This window comes from Denticeps clupeoides, chromosome 17 (genome assembly GCF_900700375.1).
Source record: "Denticeps clupeoides chromosome 17, fDenClu1.1, whole genome shotgun sequence".
In the NCBI taxonomy this organism is placed as follows: domain Eukaryota; kingdom Metazoa; phylum Chordata; class Actinopteri; order Clupeiformes; family Denticipitidae; genus Denticeps; species Denticeps clupeoides.
In genome coordinates, this window is record NC_041723.1 from 7,498,742 (window position 1) to 7,520,629 (window position 21,888).

The window sequence follows — 21,888 nt, forward strand, 5'->3', positions numbered from 1 at the left end:
AATAGAGGTGCAAACCAAGCAATCATATTATGATGTGATCCTGAGGCGGGCAGGGGGCAGAGCTCTCCCCAGTCCCACCCTAATCAGCTGGACATATAGCTGAAGATCCCGGCCTGGCTCCTGTGACACTCCTTATCGATGTTAACACCTTCAGAGAGCAGCTAATAATAAGAGTCGTGGTGTGAGCCAATCGATTGGTTTTTGCTCTTAAAGTTCGTCCGCGCCTTGCGCAAAAGTGATTCCAGCTCCTTCTGAGTCAATAGCGAGAAATTATTAAACCCTCTGGCAGTACAGTGAAACAACCGAGTCCCTCGGATGGTATGGAGCTGTCTGTCATCATGTGCAGAAAATGGGTTGAAATAAAGCTCTCAGATAAAATGTAGTAATATATTTGCTGTGCGTACATATATGGTCTGTTATAAAACCGCTGAAAGTGGATTCAGTTGATGGTGTTTCTAGCCCTGGCTATTGAGAAGTAACTCCAGCAGGATCTACATCACATGCAAGGCCGTGATTTAATAGATGCTTCGTCGACGGGCACATCAGGCCTCTGGCTCTCGCGGGTGTCTGCTGTGCAGATAAGATGCATCTGGGAGGAGATGCAAAGCCCATCAGGTGTGTTTGTGACAGGGAGGCCGAGCAGAACTGGACTACATTGAGTGCACTACATTGTCAAAGGTTTTGGGACAGCCCTCCAAATGTTCCATGGCCACGTGTATATAAAATCAAGTACCTATCAAGACTGCTTGCTGTAAGTTCAGCTTGAGAAATTCACAACTAAATATCCCACGGTCTACTAGTTTTGTTGGTCTTCTTGTCCAACATTAGATTTACATTTACAGCATTTATCAGATGCCCTTATCCAGAGCGACTAGAGCGACAATCAGTAGTTAGAGGGACAGTGTCAGATTTTTTCTGATCAAAAGGCGTTTAATGACGTCATCTGCAAGATTTGTCTGACCCTCACCCGCCTGCATAATAAGGACACACACGCATGAATGCCGTTCAGCATTCAACACCATCGTTCCTCAGCGCCTGGCCGAGGAGCTGAGCCTGCTGGGCCTGAACACCTCCCTCTGCAACTGGATGTTGGACTTCCTGACTGAGAGACCAGATGTCCGGCTCCAGCTGACCACCACACTGAGGGGCTGTGTGGGCAGTCCAGTGCTGTTCACCCTACTGACCCATGACTGTGCAGCGATGCACTGGTCTGTCAATGTGGCGTTTTTATGTCAGCACACTGCTTTGTTTAAATGTTACAGTTTACTATATGTACTGTATAACATGTGTGTAGGTGAAATGACAATAAAGCTAACTTGAACTTGAACAGCGTTTCTGGTTGTTGTTGTTTGCTTTATTTTGTCCGCTTTGGTGTGGTGGGCCAAAATGATCCACATTGGTCAGTTCACTGGGGCAGATGGAGGAAACTGGAGAAGTGTTTGCACACTCGGACAACGCAGGCAGTGTGAACGTTTAATTGCAGCCATCTTAGACTCATCATGGGGCTCTTTTTTTTTTCTCTTTTACTTTGCGTCTGTGCCCAGCTGAGCGTCAGCATAATGATGTTTCGTGCATTTCTCCCTTCCATCCGATTATCTGACGACAGCCCAGCGGAATGTTGGATCATAGCCCCCCAAAAAAAGCACGAGCGTAGCACAAACGATCCATTTAAACCCATGCCTGGGGTCCCACTTCCTTGGACTATTTTGTTAGGATATTTAAATTTCTACTGGAGCATTGTGGTCATACTTACAGTCAGAATTGTGTTTATTCCCCTCAAACATCCCCTCAAAAACACAGATTTTCCACACAAACGGAAAACACCACACACACGGGCAAAGAGCACAGAGTGTTTTATGGCATGGAGTTAAAAGGGGAAGAATAATAAGACGCAGCAGACAGGACTGAAATTGGGGGCAGGCGCAGGAAGTAAAAGACCTAATGCCTGGTGCGCTTTAGATTATTATAGTGAAAGCTGTGCAGATAAGATTTCGTTTTTTTGTGCACAGAGCATCTCTTATGTGAATGAATGAACAATGAAAATGTGAAACCAACACTGGCGCCGTCAAACAAAGTTCCCTGTGGTCAGCCCGGCGTACATAAAAACACAGAAGGTGGCAAAAGGTGTGACGCTGACAAAGCAGGACAAGACATGACACTCCGCGCTCATTCACTCACTATCCATCACCGTTTATTCGTAACTAGGGTTGTGGCGGCTGGAGCCCGTCCCGGTTCGTGTCCCACCGCAGGGCATTCACTCACATACTCGCACCTAGACCCAGAGGGAATCCAGAGGGAGTCGAAGCCAGAGTCAAGTGTAAGTATAGTATAGCTTGATACAGGCAGTATAAAAGACAACATACAACCAGTTTAAATTGAAAATGAGCAAAATGACCAGGGGTCCCATGTTAGAGCTGCCCCAGCTCCGGCAGCTCCTGAACCAAGTCCAGAATGTTTTTTTTGTTTTTAGTTCAGCCCTGTTATGAATGTGGGGGTGCGATTATGAAAGGCAGTGTGGTCATAGCGGGGTGGGAGTTAGTGTTCTTGGCACTGGTGTGAACTGACAAGTGAAAATGCCAGAGTCCTGACTCCCTGTCTCCCTCGGAGAGCGGTGTTATGCCAGTCAGAGCATTAATTATGGCCTTACAGCGGATTTATTGCCGCCCTTCATGGAGCGAAGTCACGGTCGCGATGTGAGACCTATAAATCCTGCAGATGGCTAACCAAACATAGCCCGTCCACTCTGCCCGGAGGAACAGGGCGGTGGGTGAATAAAAACGAAGGAAAAGAGATCAAATCAAAGCACATTTAGGCACAATTACCATAACGGAACAACAGAAAAAACACCCAAATGCATTCAAGCACTTGCGAAAGCAAGAGCCGCGCCCGCCCTGTCACCCGCAGCAAGCGCCAAAGGTGCCAACCAAGGGGGAGTGATGTGCCCGTCCTGGTGACATCTCCACAAATCAACTCACTGGAGGTGTCGCTTCCAACAAATCTGTTAAGTTGGGGCCCGGAGCTTGTTTTGGCGTCTGAGACGTTGCCTCCTGAACGTGAGCGGGCGGGGTGTGTGGGACAGAAGGCGGGGAGGAGGGGGCAGGAGAGATTGATGGGTAAACAAAAGGCTGTAAAAGCATTTCCCTCGGGGAGACGTGCGCCGAAGACGAGCGCACCGGTGATGAATTGCTTGTAATAAGCTGCTGACTGTCTGTCGGACAGTGATATAAGGTCCCAGCGCGGTTAGGCGCACGCATGCTTTCGAGGTGGCAGCGGTGACAGGGATGTGATCAGCGTCTTGATGCGTTGTGGAGGCATCTCGGCAGAGGTGCACTTTTCTTTTTTTTTGCTGTTATCTTCTTCACGGTGCCAAGGGGATTCAAAGCATACGAAGAGTTCGGGTCTTCCTGCCCCAGGGGGAGAGAGAAATGAAATAGTTTCGGTGTCCTGATAAGATCGCGGCGCGTGTCACTTGGTAATTACCCAACACTGACCTCGGGCGAGGTGGGAACGCAGTATGAAATAACAACTTCGCTGTTTGCCGGGGATCTCCCGCGCGACGCTTTTAATGTTGACCTCGTTGTGCTCTTGTCCCCGTCAGGTCACTCAGGCACGGACCTACACCCGCTCCAGCGTTGTAACCGTCATGCCAACGCCTCCTCCCTCCGCCACCGCACCAGAGGGAGGGGATCTGGAGCTGACTTCGTCTTAATTAGTCCCATTTACCCCCCCCCCCCCCTTCCCCCGTCCAATTTCCCACTGGAGCACGAGACGGGGCTCCACTCAGCCTCTCCAGCACCAGACAATTAAAACTGTATGAACATTAACTACGTTCTGATGACACGTTCCTCTGCGGAGCAAAGCGGGCTGGAGAAGAGCATGGCAGGCAGGGAGGACACGAGCATGCATCCAAACATCTAAACTGACCTGGTCCAGTTTCAGGGCTGTCACCCCCGCGCCGAGCGTCTATTAGACGCATCTATTAAATCGCTCCATGTCTGACTCGGAGTGTGCGGAGCGCGTTCTGTGATCACCAGGCCGAGGGCGGCCATATTTCCCCAACACTTCTTAACAATTACACCGCGATGCCCACGGAGGACCGGGCTTGGTTGATGTGGGTTGAACAAGTTACGGGAGGGACATTAGGGGAGGGGTCCAGCGAGCGGCCTTGTGGACCAGCATGCGTCACAAGCCCCCCCCACCCCCTCTTATTACTTGTGCCGTCCCTTTCCATTGTAATGGCCTTAATTAAAGATTAATGCCGGGGTTTCCTGGCACGGAGAGAGGAGATAGCTCATTTCCCAGGGTGCCTTTAATAAAAAAAAAAAAAAAAAAAAGAAATGCGGGGAGGAGGGAGAGGCCGGCGCGCCAGAGAAGAACAAAGGCGGCCTGGCGTATCCCGGCTCCATCATTCCTGCCGAAAGACATACAACACCGGCAGGCTCCTCCATGTGAGTGTGCGAGAGAAAGCGAGAGAGAGAGAGATGTGGAGGGAGGGGGAATTCATTTCAATTATGGAAACCAAAGAGACACTCAACTCACTTAAGTTCCCGCTGCTGAGACTTCTACCGCCCCTTCCCTTTCCACGAGACAATTACCGCCATCGCCTCTCCACCTGGCTCTTTAATACCCATGCACCGAGCAGCCATGTTCCTTTCCTCCTCCGTAGTTCCTCCAGAGAGGACGGGGAAGTGGGGGAAACGAACGGTAACGCATCTGGTGTAATGTCATCTGTGCACGGGCACCATTTTTTGTTTCCAGCCACTGGATGTCCCCGCTGTTGCATCTTGACGCCGAAGCAGCATGGCGGTGTCGTGGCGCTTGATTAATTAATGACGTGTTGAACGTATCTGCTGCCTGGCAGGTGAAGGTGGCAGGAATCTGTCATGAGAAGCTTGCCTGCTTCACCTGATGCTGTGCCTCCATTTTGGATCTCACACACACACACACACACACACACGCAAGAGTTAAATAAATAAACTATAAAAAAGCAAATTCTTCCCACTGGCAGCCAGAGTCGTCAAATGAATTCTCTTATCTGCAAACATGTGTAAACAGGCGCTTGTGTCTGCAGGGCATGTCCCTTCGCCATCTCGTCCGGCTAGACGAGGGACGTCTGCTGGGACCGAGTCACGCGGGCCACGCCCAGCGTCCCTCCTCACTGCCGCTCGCATGCAGGCCTGATTAAGGTCCAGAACAAGGTCGCGCTTGTTAAAACCGTTGGCCAATTCGCGCAATCTGATTTCGCACAAAGGGAAGTAATCTCGCTCCTTCACAAGCAATTATCTTGATCGGGGCGGCTTGAGTGAAAGGCGCCACCCCGCCCGGATGATTTAGCGTGCGACCGTGCCCTGCAGTGAAGTTAAACTGTCCATCTGTAATGCAATTGGAAAATCTGCACGTTGCACCGGATGCTGGAGAGAGGCCAAAGCGGCCATGGATGGCGGCGCCTTGCGCGATCCCACAATCACGCATTCATTTGTTTAGCGTTGCTTAATGCGACCAATTTATTCAGTGCTTGGGATTTTGTCCGCGTTCGCCCAGGGATTCAGATTGTTGTGTATGGCTTCTGTATTGAGGATGTTTGTGGGCAGATGAAGTCGCATCAATTTGACATTTAAAATTACATTTATTGCTTTCAGAATTTAAAGGGCAGTGAAAGGGCATGAGAAAGTGCAGATGCATATTATTTTTTTTAAATATGGACTCTATCACAAGTAAACAGATTATTTTCCTTTCGTCACGCCCGCATCTTCACCTTGTACTGAAGAGCAGAGCTGCATTTCACATGGATCTCCTGCCATCTGCTGGATCGGGTTGTCACTGGTTTCCATCATGCTGCAAGGTTTATGCACACCAGTGCAGGACAAACTGTAGGAAGGACAAAAGATCGCCTTGAATGTAGGATGTAGAAGGGTTCGATTCAGCTGTCTACTGAAGCTTCATTTTCACTGCAAGCTGACCCACTGTCCAGGAGGTGTTCTCCATCAACCCCGTAATTTTTGCTGACCTGTTGAGGAGGTGTGACCTGACCTGGATTTTGCTATGGACCACCCTGCATGCCCCTGGTGCCCATTCCATCGTCTTCTTTGGGAAATAAGTGTGTTGGTTCTGTCTGATTGTTTAATCGGACAGATTACTGTTATTAAGCATATCACTTACTGCTGGCAGTGTTCCACTGCCAGCATTTTTACCAGTTCTTTTCAAAAGATGGATCGAATGGCTTTTCAGGAAAGTCCATAATGTTTGACAGTGTGCGGAACATTAGATTAGATTTGGCTCCCCCTGGTGGTTCCTGGCAGAAACCCCCGACGACCAGTCAACATAATGGTTTTCAGTCTGTCTGTCTTTCTACAGTTGTCTCAAAATATGTTCTCAGAAAGGAACCTCCATGTGACATATGCATAACAAATCAAGTAAACATAAGTATCATAAAGATTTAAAACCAGCACCTGTAAATTATACCCCACACTGCACTGCTCATTCTCCAACTTTCCAGTGCTGCTCCCCTGGTCCCCCCACCTATGAAATACAAAGGAGACCCTCATCTAGACTCTTCTCCGTCTTGGCCCCTAGGTGGTGGAACGAACTTCCTCTCGAGGTCAGAACAGCAGAGTCGCTGAGTACCTTCAAACGCCAGCTTCCTCTTTAGAGAATACTTAGACTAACTTGTAATCTGATTTGTGTAAGAAAAACTACATCAAAGTGAATAGAATGATTGTATTCATAGTTGGGGGCCTAGTGAACCAGAACCGATTTCTTTCACTGATGGTGATCTGAATGCACGCCGCAGGTTGCTTTGGACAAGGGCGTCTGCCAAATGCTGTAAATATAAAAGAAATGTTATGCTGAATACACGAATTCCTGATGGCCTGAAGTCATTAAATGCAACGCAATATGCATTTTTATTATCAAAGTGGTCAGGTGAGTTATTTGTGCAAGTGACTGGCCAAATGCTCATCACCGCAGACACTTCCTGTGAAAGTCCAGACAGACCTCTTATATCACAAGGCTCACTGACAGAGAGCAAGATGCATCAAAAGCAATGGTCACAATTCACTTTTATTTCAGGAGGCAAGATAAGATCATTAAAAACAGACTAATAAAAATAGACCAGTGTTATGAAGTTTATTTACATCCAAAAGAAAAGGAAAGAAATGTACAGTGGACAAATATATTAAGGTCTCTTGAGGGAATGTACTCATACAATATATATATATACTTTTTTCTTGTATTTACACTGTCTGTTTCAAACACGCGAGCACAAGACGGAGCTCTCTTACGACAAGGTGAAATGCTGTCTGCTTTTGGCAAATAACAGAGGCACACACACACACACACACACACACACACACACACACACTCACACACACACAAACAAACTAAGGTAAAGTCAGTGATGGCAACATGATAAGCTGAAGTTGGGGTCAGTAAAAGGTGCTCCGCTTCAGGATGTATGGCCGCCTGGCCTGCTTGTTGGTGAGAAGTTGTCTCTTTAGTATGTATGGCGATTTCCTTTTCAGGGGGCTTTCGCTGTTCTGGTCCAGGTCGAAGTAATCTTGGGATTCGTGAAGCTGCAGACACAGCAGTGTACATTTCAAAATCAGTGCATCTGCGTGTTGCTGTTAATTTATTCATAAAAATACTGTATGGGGGAAACAAAACATTCATGGGCTTATCTTGGTATATTTTGAAAATCGGACTTTGGAAAAAATAGACATCTTAATTATTCCAAAATAGGGCCCTGCTTTACTGAGAACCGAGTGACATTAGGTCCAAAAAAAAATCACAATATCATCTGAGTTACTCTACTGCTTCCAGTCACTAAATGTATTTTGCTTTGAGTCTGTGTAAAATATATTCAGAAGGTCACCTTACAGAGATTAGAAAATTATTTATAAAAATGTGTGAGCAAAATGTGTTTTTTTTTTTTTTTTTTTTTTTTTCAACCACAAATCAGTGACACAGCAACCGCTTGGAATAAAGGTAGCTCATTTTATCATCAGATGTTTTCCTGCTCCATCGTTAGTTATTACATGTAAACTGAGAGCATTTAATAATGATTGGTCTCAGACTGCTAGTATTTTCAGGGTCTGGTCCCAAATCAAACACCTCACACTGTAACACTCACACAACAAATCTGCTGGAGGATGCATGCATTTTTCAGCTCATTGTTGTAATTGTAATTTAAGGGCGTGTTTCAGTGTATTCAGAGGACACGCCCTCCTTAATTGTAATTACCAATTGTCAAAATCATTCAACTTTGCCTGAATCTTTATTTCTTTACATTGACAATTCAAACTTGAACATCTGAAACCTGTGTTTCTTCTCACCTCTCTGGGCCTCAGCACCCTGCAGAAGGTCTGCAGGTTGGCAAACTCCTGCAGGACTTCGCTGGCGGCGAGGAGGCGCTCACCGTAAACCTCCTCCTCGTCCTCCCTCTGCCAGCCCTGCCACCGCGCCTCGTCCGGGCTGTTCAGCAGCCGGCACAGGTTGAGCAGCGTCAGCGGCCACGCCGGGTCGCCATGTTGGCTCTGTTTCATCTGCAAGGAGAGAAGGGTGCAATGTCTCTTCAGTCGGACCTCGGAAAAACCCCCTCATTACCACGGGAGCGGTAAAAACATGCTCTGAAGTGCTCAGGTCTGCGCCTCACCACAGTGGTCACAGGGTGGTTGTAGCCTAGTGGGTAACACACTCTCTTCTGAACCAGAAGACCCAGGTTCAAATCCCACTTACTACCATTGGGTCCCAGAGCAAGACACTTAACCCTGAGTGTCTCCAGGGGGGGACTGTCCCTGTCACTACTGATTGTAAGTCGCTCTGGATAAAGGCATCTGATAAATGCTGTAAATGTAAATGTAAAATGGTCTGTGTTTGGGGCATTTCATTAAACACACAAAGGCGGCGACAGTAATTAGTGTGAGTAAAAAGGTGCCGTAACTCGAGGAATTTTCAGCCGACTTATTAAATCTCTCCCTCACGGAAACCACGGAGCTAACGAGATTTCCCTTAATTATTCAAATCACCATTTACATCAAATCACCAGTCACTCCAGTGTCAGCATCACCACATTAAAGGAGCTGTAAGGAGATGACGATGAGCACAACAAACACCGCAAACGGTGACATTAAAAAGGGAAGTCAAATGTCCCTGAGTAGACGGAGCCGCCACGATGATCCGTGTCATCCCTTGACACATTGGTGTCAAAAGTTGGCTGCAGATGTGCCGCTTGGGAACGTCTTGTTTAAAAGTGCTTGATCACTGAAGGTTACTCAGGGACCTGTTCGCAGAATGAAAGATGTAGACCATAAAATGTGTTTTTCTTATTCCAGTATTTAAAAAATATATATTTTTGCTCTTTTAAACTAAATTGCCTAATTTATAAATATAAATTGGTAAATTGGTTTTATTTTATTTTTTTTATTTTACTTTACTTACTATAATGCCACTGACAGCAGGTTTGTTTGACTTATTTTCATTACGGCAATATGAAAATATTAAAAATATTTTAAAGATGAGCCAGTGTTTTTTTTTTTTTTTTAGTGCATCCTTGAAAAGGACCGTAACTTTGTACAGACTTTTTCCCCGTCCCTGAAGCACAGACAATTCCCGGCCCTTATTTGCTCGATAAACATGGTGGCTCTGTTGCTGTCAGCATGCAGCATTTATTTTGGATTGTTTGCTGTACTCTGCAGTGTCATGGTTTGTGTATGGAACCGTGGCTGCCAGCTGATCTTGCACCAGCCAGAATAAAATTATGCAGAAAACACAAAAGACTTTTAAAATTCAAGACATTTGCAGTGACATTTCAACCTTCAAATGATGGGATGCTCTGCCTTGCAATAACTGGACTGGTGAGCGGCTCATCGGACGTATAATGTTAAATCATTAATCATGATTAATCATTACATCATTTTTAAAATATATATATATATATAAATGTGTTTTGCATAAATATGGATCCTCCAATGGGCTTAGCCAGAAGGCCCAAATTGAACAGAAAACCTTGTTCTCTAGAGGCCACTGCGCCCCAGGTCCACCAGGTGGCACTACCTTACTCTCTTGCTTTCCTGATGACCTGCATGTGTCTGTAATTAATTAGTAAGAGGATAGACCAGTCTTTTTCCTCACTCCCCTGTCATTTGTTGACTCTCATGTTTGCCATGTTACCAGTGCTGGGTTGTATGTTATTGGTCTAGCATTCGTGTTAATTTTTGCTTTTTGTTAAAAAGTCACTATTTTCACCATGTCACTATTTTTGCCTGTGCCTGTTCCTTCACCAAACATGGCATAACACTAATCATATTAAGGAACTATCCTTGATCAATTGAGAAAAATAAAGAAATTTAAAAGCAATGGTGAACATGGACTAGTCAAAAAAGGAAAATCTTGTGATGACCACTGGTGATCCCACCAAATACTTACTTTGAACGTGTAGAGGAGGCCAGTTTTTTTTTTTTAGTTAATTTGAGTATAAAGAAATGAATAGACCACATGACTTATAACATTATGATCATGTTATCATTTTTATGACATCATTGAGGATGAAGTGTGAAAATTGAATCTTTGGTGGGATCGAACAACCCGCCCTTCCCCATAAATAATTTTCTCAAACTGTTCTGTGCACTGCTTTATCCCCACCACACAAACGTTCATTCCGTGCTCCGTTAAATGACTTTATAGGTGAGTGGAGCACGAGGTTACTGTTGGTTGAAGTTTATCGGTACTAAGATCCTGCAGGTTACTGGTCCGTGTATCTGAAGGGCAGGTTTATATTCAGCCCGTATGAAGGCGCAGCATCAGACGGGGGCTGCAGGCGCCACTGGCCACTTTGTTCTCCGCCCAGATGACAGAATAAAACATCACAGTACCTTTGAAGTGAGGAGGCTGCTCAGTAACTCTTCTTCTATTGCCCGCTTGTCCTGCTCGATGTCTGCTGAGATGTTCACATGAAAGATTACAAATAACTCGTCAAATTTTACAAAAAAAAAAACGACATTAGGTGCATTTGTAGAATAATAACTTATTCTACAATCAACCAGTGCTGTGACCATTACTCATTTTTATGTATATACATTGACTTATATAATCTTATATAATAATATATATATAACAAAAATTATTTCTTCATAATTATCTCAATGGCAACAGTTTATTCTAGTTTTAATTTAGATAATCACTTTATGTTTTTTATGTGCTATTTGTTTTTTCTTTTAGGCTGTTGTAAGTGGGATCAATATATCCCGTCTGATCTGACCTTACATGTTTTTTGTTTTTTAATATAGCACATGTCACATTACACCATGTTAACAGGATCACAGTCTCTCTGGGTACTTTACTGTCCCAGCTCTGCCACTGACCTGCAAAAAGACAGAGCGCACTATACATCTTGGTGTGAATCACCTTTCAGTATTCAGTAAATTGTTTTTTAAGAATGTAGGACATTTTGACCCAGAGGAAATAAAAAGGACAGAAAACAATATACGTGGCAACAATATAAAAGTAACAAAGTGATTCTTAGCCATAAACATTTAATTTATATATAAACATTAGTTTTATTTGATATTTAGATCAATGGTAGGAACAGAAGGATGCCAACACAATATGTGGTTCCTCAAGGGTCAGTATGGAACCCCTGTTCACGCTCCAAATTACCCCCAAATTATAAAAATAAAGTTATCACTGGGTGTGTTTATGGCTTAATCAATGTGTTCTACTGGTAAATTTGGTAAGGTCCATACGTACCTGAGCACAGAGCTTCACACACCAGCAGAACCACCAACACTATCTGCATCCGCATCATGCTGACAATCCCACAGTTTTCAGACACCTAGACTGGGCCCAAGTCCATAAGGTTAGAGGTCAATATAAGGCAAGGAGGTAGAGTTGCAAAACAAGGGGTGGGAGAGGAAAGTCTTGGAATAGAAGAACGTCTTCCCCACGTCCCGTCGCTTGGTCCTGCCTCGTCTTATGCCTGGACAGAAGTGAAGCAGTCAGGGCTCCATTCCACCCAGTATATAAGAGCCAGTGTGATCTCAGGGGGGATGCTCTCCCACACACACACACACACACACACCCCTCCCCATCTCTCGCTTTCCCGCTCCATCATTCTCCCCTTCCAGTGTCATAGTGACATTACGCACCAGCACTGCGTCGCGTGTCCACTGCTCAGCTGGCTGACGTCGGAACTTCCCCCTTCGCGCCGTCGCTCGTCTGCTGCCACCGTTACAGGATTTGAAGAGTAAAAGCACAGATATCAAAAAATATCATTAGCTATTTTTATTATCATGATAGATCATGCTGCTAGATAATCTCTACTACTACTATAATTATAATAATTAATACTGTTTCAACCAATAAAAGAACACAAATTAGTAATATTTCTTTAATTCAAGTTCAATTTTGAAGTATTCAGAATTCTTCCATTATTATTGTGACCCATTTGTAACATATTAGAACAGATTTCTATTCCAGACGTGGGTGTTTCTCCCTCTAGGTGGCGCCACCGAGCAGTTTGCGTCACATCTGCGCCTTTTCTGCAGAAACTCCGCTACGCGGCTCATCGTGTTCTTTAAAACAGGCTAATTCAAAACAATAAAAGTTTGTACAAACTCTCGAGTGTCCGTGTGGGACGGTTGTCGCGTCTTTTGTCGCCTCTTCTGCCGATTTAGACTGATTCCAGACCAGCAGCCCCCCGCGTTGGTAAACCGGGTTATACTGAGGGTTTTTTTAAAGTATCGTCGGCTACGAATAAGACAGTATTATTGTCGTGGGTGAGTTGTGAAACGTGGGGGGTATTTGTGATGGCGTCCACGCCCCCGGGTGTGCTTCGGAACCCCCGGCGCAGGTGGGACGGCCCTCCGCACCTCCAACTTTAGGACTTCCCCGACCTCCCCTCCCCGCTCCCAGCCGCCTCGGTGTGTCCGGACGGGCGCTGCGCCGCGCCGGGACGCTTCCACGCCGATTCCACGCGGGCGAGTCGCGATGGCGCCGTTCGGGAGGAACTTTCTGAAAGCGCGTCTGAAAAGCAGGTTAGAAGGTTTATTTAATCGCCACTCGCACTTTTTCTCTCCACCCCCCTAAAAAAAAAAAAAGTTCTTTTTTTACGTGACTTTGGAATAAGAGGACGTGACGGGTCCACGCCGCGGGAACTCTGTTAAAGTGACGCTCCGAGGAATGAAACAAGCGGAGAGGAGCTGGACATGGCAGCCCGGGTTCGAGTTACGCGCAGTTCATCCGGCATCACAAAACGAGAAGAGGGCCGCCGTGTGTGTGTGTGTGTGTGTGTGTGTGTGTGTGTGTGTGTGTGAGATGAAACTAAGCAACATAAAGACAACAATGCTGCAATTTAGACCCTTTTTACATTCTTATGATTTATTCCCGTGGTCCGAATTCATGGGGAAAATTCCATGTCACTGAATGCCTGGAATTCCGACCTCTGGTTGGAAGTTTGTTACCATGGTGAACGTCTGATTAGTATGACGTGGAGATCGACGACATTAAATCGATGAAAATGGCCCGTGCATGTTACTCCAGTTACTCTTGGTTTTCATCATTTTTTTTTTCAATTCCAGAAGTCTTCTGTTCCATTCGAGGCCTTGTGATGCCGGACAGTTTTTATCCAACAACGCTAAGGTCCAAAAAATATTTTTGGGAAAAATCGTTTTATATATAAAACGATTTTTCAAATAATTAATGAAGTTTTTAAAGCGACCGACACAGTTTAAATCAGGACTGGAGTTTTAATCAGTTTCATGTGCTTTTATTGGAAAAGCAGTGGCCTGTCTGAACAAAAAGTGTAATGTCCTATATATTCAGCCAGGATTCAATCAAGCTCATCAATTATCAATTATTAAGTCAGCACTTTACCATTCATCATAATAAAACTTTCTAGAAGGAACCCGGCGTGCTTTGCTCCGCGCGCCTGTAATTACGGTTTAAAGGCTGCTGGCGTTCTTGGTTCAGGTTAAGAGGGATCCTGTCATCAGCGTTGGTATAATTGACGAAGCAATTTCGCAGAGTGGAGGGGCTGGATGCCTTTTTTGATGTTTCAAGGCTGCGGGATTATTATAATTTTTATTATTATTTTATGTCAGCGGGGTTGGTTTTAGGCCAGAGCTCGCAGGCTGCTGTTCTTTGATAAGCGACCTTGAAATAAAACTATTTAATCATAGATGAAGTGCCTCTGCTACCTGATCTTTATTGCGGCGCATCTTGCCGAAGTCTTGGAACATTTGATACGTCAGATGTGCAGAGGGCGACATGGTTCGTGTTTCGACAGAACGCCTGCTTACTCTCTGGCCGACTGTAATTACTCCACCGCGCCGGGTTTTCAAGTCTCTTAAAGCGATTCTCGCAGCGGCTTCAGTATTCAGGGCCTGATTTCTGCCCCGGTCCCTCCTCCTCGTCGTCGTGGGAACCCAGGCTCTACACGCTCTGCAGGCATGTGTGCGACGTGCGATGAGGCTTTACGGTCTGAAGACCACCCAGTGGTCTGGTGCTACAGGGGCAGTAAAGAGACTCTGTCGTGCGTCTTATTCCGCCTCAAGACGAGGCAGCAATCAGACAGCGAGATCAGCAGGCCTGGGGGGGGAAGAATGTCATGTTTTCCCACCCAGGATCCTGCATCCTTTTCAGATAACGTGCAGGAAGTCTTTTTTTTTTTCATCCCGTAGATAGTTTGGCTGAATTAAGGATAAGCTGGTGAAGAAGCCGAGAGCAGAATAAAAAAAATAAATACTAATAAAGAAATATGGACATCTTTCCTTACAAACGGCCCAGTTACGGTGAGAGTGTGAAAGAGGCCTGCTTTGTTGCCGACGCTGTAGAACCGGTCGGGAATGAACCCTCCCTCAGCGTCAGTGCATCAAGGTGCCAGTTGAAAGTCTGTGTTTTACAGAGCGAAATGTGAACGACGCAGCGGTTCAGGTTGGCCGTGCCAGCGGCAGGTTCGGCCGCGGCGGCTGCGGCGGCCTCTGCAGGTGCGCGGATTGCGGCGTGGCGGGTGCGATTTGCAGACGGAGGGGGGGGGGGGTGTTGGGGGGTGTAATTGCCCTTGTTCTCCGTCGATTTTTCAATGCCGAGATGCTCAAAATTGAATTGCCACTCAATTGTGACTGCTCGATAAGCGACGCGGTCCTCGTGTCCGCGTATCGGCTGCATGGCATCGCTATTGAACGGGTAACATATGCGCTAGTGGAAAAATGGGCTCGTCAATGAAAACCTCATCACTGGCGCGATGGTGGATCTAGCTGATTATGTGCTTTGACAGGAAAAGGACGTTCTGTTCGGACAGAATATACAGTTCGTAGAATGTAATAAAATGCTATATTAAAATGGGATGTTTTTTTTTCTAGATTGAACAATCAGTCAATACAATACAATACATTCTGACTGCAATTTGTAATGTATTCTCTCTTCATATATTGTCCAGTTTATAGCTTCAGTGTATTATTTCAGGCTGGTAGTAGCCTGGGGATGGAAGACACTCGCCTATGAACAGAAAGATGAACCAGGAGACCACAAGGTCACAGGTTCAAACTTCACTTACTGCCATTGTATCCCTGAGCAAGACCTGCTAGACCTGACATACACCAGTCGACGTGCTGTGACATAAAACCCTATACTTAGTCCAACCACTTAGTCATACTCAGGGTTGTGGGCTGCTGGAGCCCATCCCAGGACTCTGGGTGTAGGGTGGGGACTCACCCAGGGCAGGGCACCAGCACACCGCAGGGTTCTGGATGGCGGGAGGAAACCGGAGAACCATTACCCGAGCTGGGGTCCGAACTCTCAACCTTGGAGGTGTGAGGTCATGTCAGTAATCGTGCAGCCCATAAAATCATATAGATGGAAGGCAGAGATTGGAGCCAAGTTATAAAAAAGTAAAATAAATGATCAAATAATCTATTTTGGCAAGTTGATTAAAAAGCTCATCGTGCAGTTTTCAATGCAATCGCTTTTCTCATGCATGCAACCCACAGTAATGAAAACCCACGTTATGTATACGTCTTATATATAGCCTATTTACATTCCGGGCTTATTTCACACTGCTTGTTCCGTTTTATTGCCGGCATGTTGAAACCAGGGTCCTTTTGCCAAGACAGGAACTTCAGACACCTCACAGCACAAGTGTCCCATTAAAACACAGAACATGTTGGACTTGACACTGACACTTCACTCTGTAGTCGGTTTACTGCCGTCTTGACCCTTTGGAAAAAGGAAAAAAAAAAAAAAAAAACTTTTTATTGGTTCATTTCCGAGCCAAATTCATACACTGTGCTTCCACAATGTTTCCTTATTGGTCACAGATGACTACTTATCAGTGGTGCTGTTACATCAAATCACTTATTTCATTTAATAAAACAACATGGTCTATTTAGCAGTTCCTGGACCGTAGATCTTTGGAGCCCATAAATCAAAGTGCTGGCTTCTTTGCTCTGTGTTGTCAGAGGGAGTTGACTGGAGGGAAAGATACAGCCTGTTCTCGCTGCTGTTTCATCTGGCATTGGCTTTTAACCAAGTAATAATTCTCTATCGAGACTTTGTTGGTTTGGAAGGATTTGCTCAAATGGCACGGGCATCTACACATCGACCCTCCGGATGGCTGCTGTGTCTTTCACATTCTTTTTCACCTACAGCAGTGCTGAGAAGCCCGATCCCGAGTCTCTAAAACGGTGCTTTATATCACACTCCTGCATTTTCATTTTTTTTAATCTTAGTTCTCTTTTTTTTGTAAAATTTAATTGCAGTTATGAGCCTCAGTGTCAGCATTCGATTGATGGCCCATTGTGAACATTCAGTTCTTGATGGAAAAAGAATAACGGCCTGTGTGTCATGGGTCACTGGACGTCTGGTTCACATCATCACCAAAACTGCAGGTCTTGCAGGGTGTACCCAGCATGTAGTGGTGAATTGCTACCAAGGTGTGAGTAGGGATTGGATTTGCGGTCTGTTTTGTTCCTAAAGCACAGCTTCTGTTTGCTGAAACGTGTAATGCTGGTCATGGGGCTGGGTAGATGTTCCACCACAAGACCTCTGTCCACCTAAAATGGCTGTGTGTTCCACAGAAATGTAAAATGGTGCAGTGGATGAAGGTGGCCTGGTGTTTCAGCAGCAATATTTGTTGCAGAGGATATGATGGAATAACGAGACAGATACCTAAATTACAGACTTGATGCCACAGAATACCTTCAGAGATCTCGTAGAGTCTATGCCAAAGCTCATTTCGGTGTATGAAATTTATCAGTACTACTTGATACTGTGAACGTAGTTCTCTCATCACCGAACAGACTAGACAACGCCTGAAAATATATATTTTTTTCATGGGGTACTTGTTAACGTCGTAGTGCATGTGGAATTCCATATTTCATTTTCCAGAGCCTCTCGGTGCGTAAACTCGTGGCAGGAAATATGCAACAGGATGCGGCGAATGTCCATCGATTGTGATGGAAGACAAACACAGGTGCTTCCCTGCTTTTCTGGTGCCTTCCGGAGTGTGAAACGGGCTCGACGCACATTCCGCTCTTCTGGCCTCGGTACGGCCGAAAGGCGTGCGGCGGGGAAATTAAGTCTGTATTTTTGTAGGTCAGCGGTCGGTGACTGCACAAGGCGGCAAGTGTGAGGTGATGCGGCATTTACCTGAAAATTCTTTAATAATGACTTGTTGTTACGCACCAACCCATATTTGGGCGAGTCGATCTCTTAATTACGGTCACAAAACCAGAGCAAACAAAATCTGAGCCAAAGCCAAAGCCTGAGCCAAAAAAAAATAAAAAATCTGGCGACGGGGCCTAAAAAAGCAGGAGAAAATGTACATTCGGATGTTTGGAGCCACCGTCCATCTGTAACAGGTGGTTTCCCGCTTCATTCGCCCTCTGCAGCGTTCAGGTATTTACCGTTGGGCTCTCCTAACTATTAACCCCACGCCTGTTTCGCTGCGTAGGGTTGCACGCCGCATTCCGGAGAGGTCGTGGGTCTGGCGTTCACACAATCCGGCTCGTATTTTCCCGAGCCGTAATGCATTCTGCCTGGAAACAAAGGCCAGTTACAAGCCCGGAGTTCAGGCAGACAGGGCTGTACACATTCACATCGCATTAGCATCATCTGGAGAGATCACTTTCAGGCGTGCTTCAGGAAGTGCGCGCCACCACTCGACGTGAACGTTCGCTAATACGTTCGGAACGTTGGTGTTGTGGTGTTCTTTTGATTTGGCAGGGGTAATATTAATTACTCGACTTTATTCATGATAAAACATATCTTCTTTGTTTTGCCAGGCCTAAGGAGACGGAGGAGACACCAGGAAAGGAGATTCAGGTTCGGGTGTGCCAGGAGGAGAAGGTGGTGTGTGGTGTGAGCAAACACACAACGTGTGCCGACATCGTCACGGCCCTGCTGGACGACCACAAGACAATTCCAGAAAGCAAACGACTCCTTCACGGCGAGCCCAAGGACTTCTGCTTGGTGGAGAAATGGAGGAGCTTTGAGCGAGCCCTCCCTCCCCTCACCCGAATTCTCCGGCTGTGGAACGCCTGGGGTGACGAGAAGCCTTTCATCCAGTTCATCCTGGTGAAGACTGCTGATTTTGTCCCCCCTTCCAAAGCGTCCAAGAGGTCGTCTAAGTCCAGGAGCACCAAGTCGAAGAGATGGGAGCAGTGCCCTGCACAATACACCAAAGCCCTGGCGTCGGATCGGCAGAAGCGCGTGGTGAGGAAGGCCTTCCGAAAGCTGGAGAAGCTGCAGATGGAGAGGACGCCGTCGGAGGGCAGCGAGGAGGTTGAGAACATGGTGCGCCTCATCATCACGCAGGATTACACCATCCGGCAGCAGATCCGCCGCATGCGCGAGCTGGACGCGGACATCGAGCGCTCCGAGCAGCACCTGCGGTCGGAGCGGGACGCGTCCTGCACGCCAGCTTCGGGGCTTTTGGAGAACGTGGACAGCCCATCTCTGGCTGAGCTTCGGTGGCAGGAGCATTTGTATACCAGCGACGGCGTCGACATGCTGGAGGCGCAGGTGCACCGGCACCAGGAGCTCATCGAGGAGCTCTCCAGAAACATAGACGCCGAGCTGAGGAGCAGCGAGTGGCTGGTGGATGCGGAGGAGCCCCAGGGCGCCGCGGCGGCGGCCCCGGACCTTTCTGGAATCGGCGGCGAGGGGCTGGAGAGCCTCCAGGCGGAGCTGCGGCGGAGCATGCGAGCCGGCCTGCTGCTGCGCCAGCAGGCAGCGGACATGGAGAAGGAGCTGCAGCGTCACAGCGCCGCACTCCACTCCAAGAGCCAGGAGTGTCAGCTCCTCGCCACGCAGCTCGGTTCCCTGCAGCTGGGGGACCAGTCGGCGGCGCCGAGCCCCGTGCCGCTGGCAGAGCAGGTGACGGGAGCGGGGAAGCTCAGGCAGTGCCAGTCTCCCACCGACATAACGGACACAGACTCGGACACGGGGATCAGCTCCACACACAGCCAGGACTCGCTGTCCCCCACAGCGGACCCGCGGCCACCACTGGACACAGACGTTTGAGTACACGTCCCGCAAATGTACATAGCAACACACAGGGGATCGGTAATCAAGTTGTCATTATTGGGATGTCATGTGACCTGGTGTAAATATAATGCAGGAGTGAGGCATTTTTACACAGGGCCCACATGCTGGTTCCTGTTCCAAATGAGGTATGTTTTGTAAAAACGTGCAATCAGAGCAGAATAGCAACCCCATTATTTGCACTTGTGGACTTGACTCACAATTTTCATATGCCTCCATAAGCCAGTGGGGAAAATCGTGACTGTTATTCAAAAATTAAATGGTTTATAATGAAAGCTGGGCAATTCTGAATAGGGATTGACAATTGCAATCATAAAAAAGCAACCATGCCTTGTATTATTATATTTTATATATTTATATTTCTAAAGATGAGGATGTACTATATAATTAAGTTTTCCTACCATATTTTGATATGCAGAATGCAAAGGTTTTATATTTGTATTGTGTATAAGAGTGTATATACTCACCTTTGTCTAATACAAAAAAAGGGCAAATTACAAATCAGTAAGAGAAAATAAGCTCTATTTGTTCCAGAGGAAAAAAGGATTTGTTATTTGGACTGTTGAAAGAAGTACATAATTTATTAATTTTTTCTTGTGTGTTTTGACCTGAAAGCATCATTGACTTCAGTTTGGAGCATAATTGATTGCCTGACATTTAAAACCATGATTCAATACAAACAAAAAGTCGTTTTTTTTATCAGGTCGTTCATGTAAATAAATAGATATCACCAGAAGCATTATATACAGAATCTACTTTTATTATGTGCATAGGTAATAGGTAATATTGTGGCGCTATGGATAGTTAATTAAAGTCTTCCAGGGGCATGAAACCAGTAATGTCAGATTCACTAGTTTGGCAGTAAGAATGCTTTTATTAAAGCTCTGACAATGTTGCCTGCATGTTGTGGTCCATATATTACCATATTTGGATGTCTGCTGAAATTGTATTACAAGCGAAACCATTATAGACAGCGGGAAGGGAGCAGATGTGTGTGTCGCACTCATCGTCCAAATACAGGAAGCAGGACTTGTCCGAGCCGTCAATCATCCCAACTGGCTCTTCCCACTTTAAAGCTTTGTTTACACGTTGTTTACAAATATGCGCGTTTAGTTGCCAAGATATTGCTCACTGTTTATTTAAGCAAGTCTTGTAATTACATTATAATTTTACGTTAGTTAATGTTCCCCATGCGCAAAAATGATATAATGTACGCAAGTGTAGCAATGAACAGTATCCATAGAAACCAGCCTAAGTACTATAAAAGATGTTAAGCATGTTAACTATAGTCTCTCGCAGTCTGGAAAACATAGATATTCTGCGATTTGTGCTTCGTTCTTGCGTAATGCGTAATCATTTTCTGCTCTAAATACTTCAGTTTTAGTCACCGTATACAAACACGCGCACCTGACACAGACTGGTGTATCCTCCCCTTCTAGCCGGGGCCAGTTTCGGTTACTTTTTCACTCGGTAATTGCCTTATTTCCTTCCCCTAGCAGCAAAATGAAGCCAAGGCCATTAACGCACTCCCTCGGGGCAACCCGTGGCACTGGCTCAAAAAGATTAAAAAAAAAAAAAAAAACAACAAAAAAAACATTGTGTTGGTCACCTATTGTCTACCACTGGTCTCCATGTGACCAGGGAAGTGTCAGCTTGCGTGATGTTATTATTATCGGCACTACATCATTTAATGCTTCTATTGGTTCTTATTTTAATACAGCTCCAGCCTCATACTGCGCTGATTACCATCAGCGTATGCCATTATCTTCTTTCACCCCCGCAGGGCGAGGCTCTTTCTCCCGCCATTTCCACGGCAACTTATTTACTTCAGCCCGTTCACTCATGAGAAGTGGAAGGCCTGGCAGGACTCTAAAATGGCCATTACCATCTCTTGTACCTTCCCTCTTCTGCTGCTGTGGTCCCATCTCCATCCATAATTACAGGACGGGCGAGTGTAGGGCGGTCTGCGCGGTGGCAAAGACAGTGAGCTGAGGCATTAAGCTTGATTAAATAACACAGAAAGATGGATTTATTTTGTGTTATGTTGAAAGAAAGTGAAAGTGAAGTGATTAAATATGTCCTCTGCTTTTAACCATCACCCTTGGTGGGCCCCGGGGAGCAGTGTGTGGGGACGGTGCTTCGCTCAGTGGCACCTTGGCGGATTGGGATTCGAACCGGCAACCTTCTGATTCCTTAACCGCTAGGCCACCACTGCTCGATGAGGAGAGATTTATATGCTTCCAGTTATATTTATTAATAGTTATTAAAACTTCAGTCTGGACCTTATAAGCGCAATCATGCACACGATGTAACAAGTAAGATCATTAATAAGAAGCTCCCTATTATCCCGTGTAA

At 46.0% G+C, this 21,888-nt stretch overlaps 2 protein-coding genes across 3 annotated transcripts; one reads left to right on the top strand and one right to left on the bottom strand.

The window, feature by feature from the left end:
- Positions 1-7,111: 7,111 nt before the first annotated feature.
- Positions 7,112-12,026, bottom strand: nts (neurotensin). Of its 2 annotated transcripts, none has more exons than XM_028958694.1 (4): positions 11,743-12,026; positions 10,869-10,933; positions 8,331-8,540; positions 7,112-7,571 (listed from the first exon to the last, which is right to left on the bottom strand). In XM_028958694.1, exons 1-4 carry the CDS (start codon positions 11,798-11,800, stop codon positions 7,425-7,427), a joined length of 480 nt encoding a protein of 159 aa, XP_028814527.1. In that variant the 5' UTR covers positions 11,801-12,026; the 3' UTR covers positions 7,112-7,424. The 2 variants fall into 2 exon arrangements, with proteins under 2 accessions (XP_028814527.1, XP_028814528.1); XM_028958695.1 differs by having other exon boundaries at positions 10,869-10,930; positions 11,743-12,025.
- Positions 12,027-12,896: 870 nt separating this feature from the next.
- Positions 12,897-20,428, top strand: rassf9 (Ras association domain family member 9). The gene is made up of 2 exons (XM_028958721.1): positions 12,897-13,028; positions 18,273-20,428. The coding sequence occupies exons 1-2, from the start codon at positions 12,982-12,984 to the stop codon at positions 19,510-19,512; spliced, it is 1,287 nt and encodes a 428-aa protein (XP_028814554.1). The 5' UTR covers positions 12,897-12,981; the 3' UTR covers positions 19,513-20,428.
- Positions 20,429-21,888: the final 1,460 nt, after the last annotated feature.

Coding starts and splice junctions, on each gene's coding strand:
- rassf9 (XM_028958721.1), top strand. CDS start 12,982: ATGGCGCCGTTCGGGAGGAACTTTCTGAAAGCGCGTCTGAAAAGCAG. Junction 13,029..18,272: donor AAAGCGCGTCTGAAAAGCAG/GTTAGAAGGTTT, acceptor TTGTTTTGCCAG/GCCTAAGGAGACGGAGGAGA.
- nts (XM_028958694.1), bottom strand. CDS start 11,800: ATGATGCGGATGCAGATAGTGTTGGTGGTTCTGCTGGTGTGTGAAGCT. Junction 8,541..10,868: donor GCAGCCTCCTCACTTCAAAG/GTACTGTGATGT, acceptor CTCTCCTTGCAG/ATGAAACAGAGCCAACATGG. Junction 7,572..8,330: donor GGGTGCTGAGGCCCAGAGAG/GTGAGAAGAAAC, acceptor CTGTGTCTGCAG/CTTCACGAATCCCAAGATTA.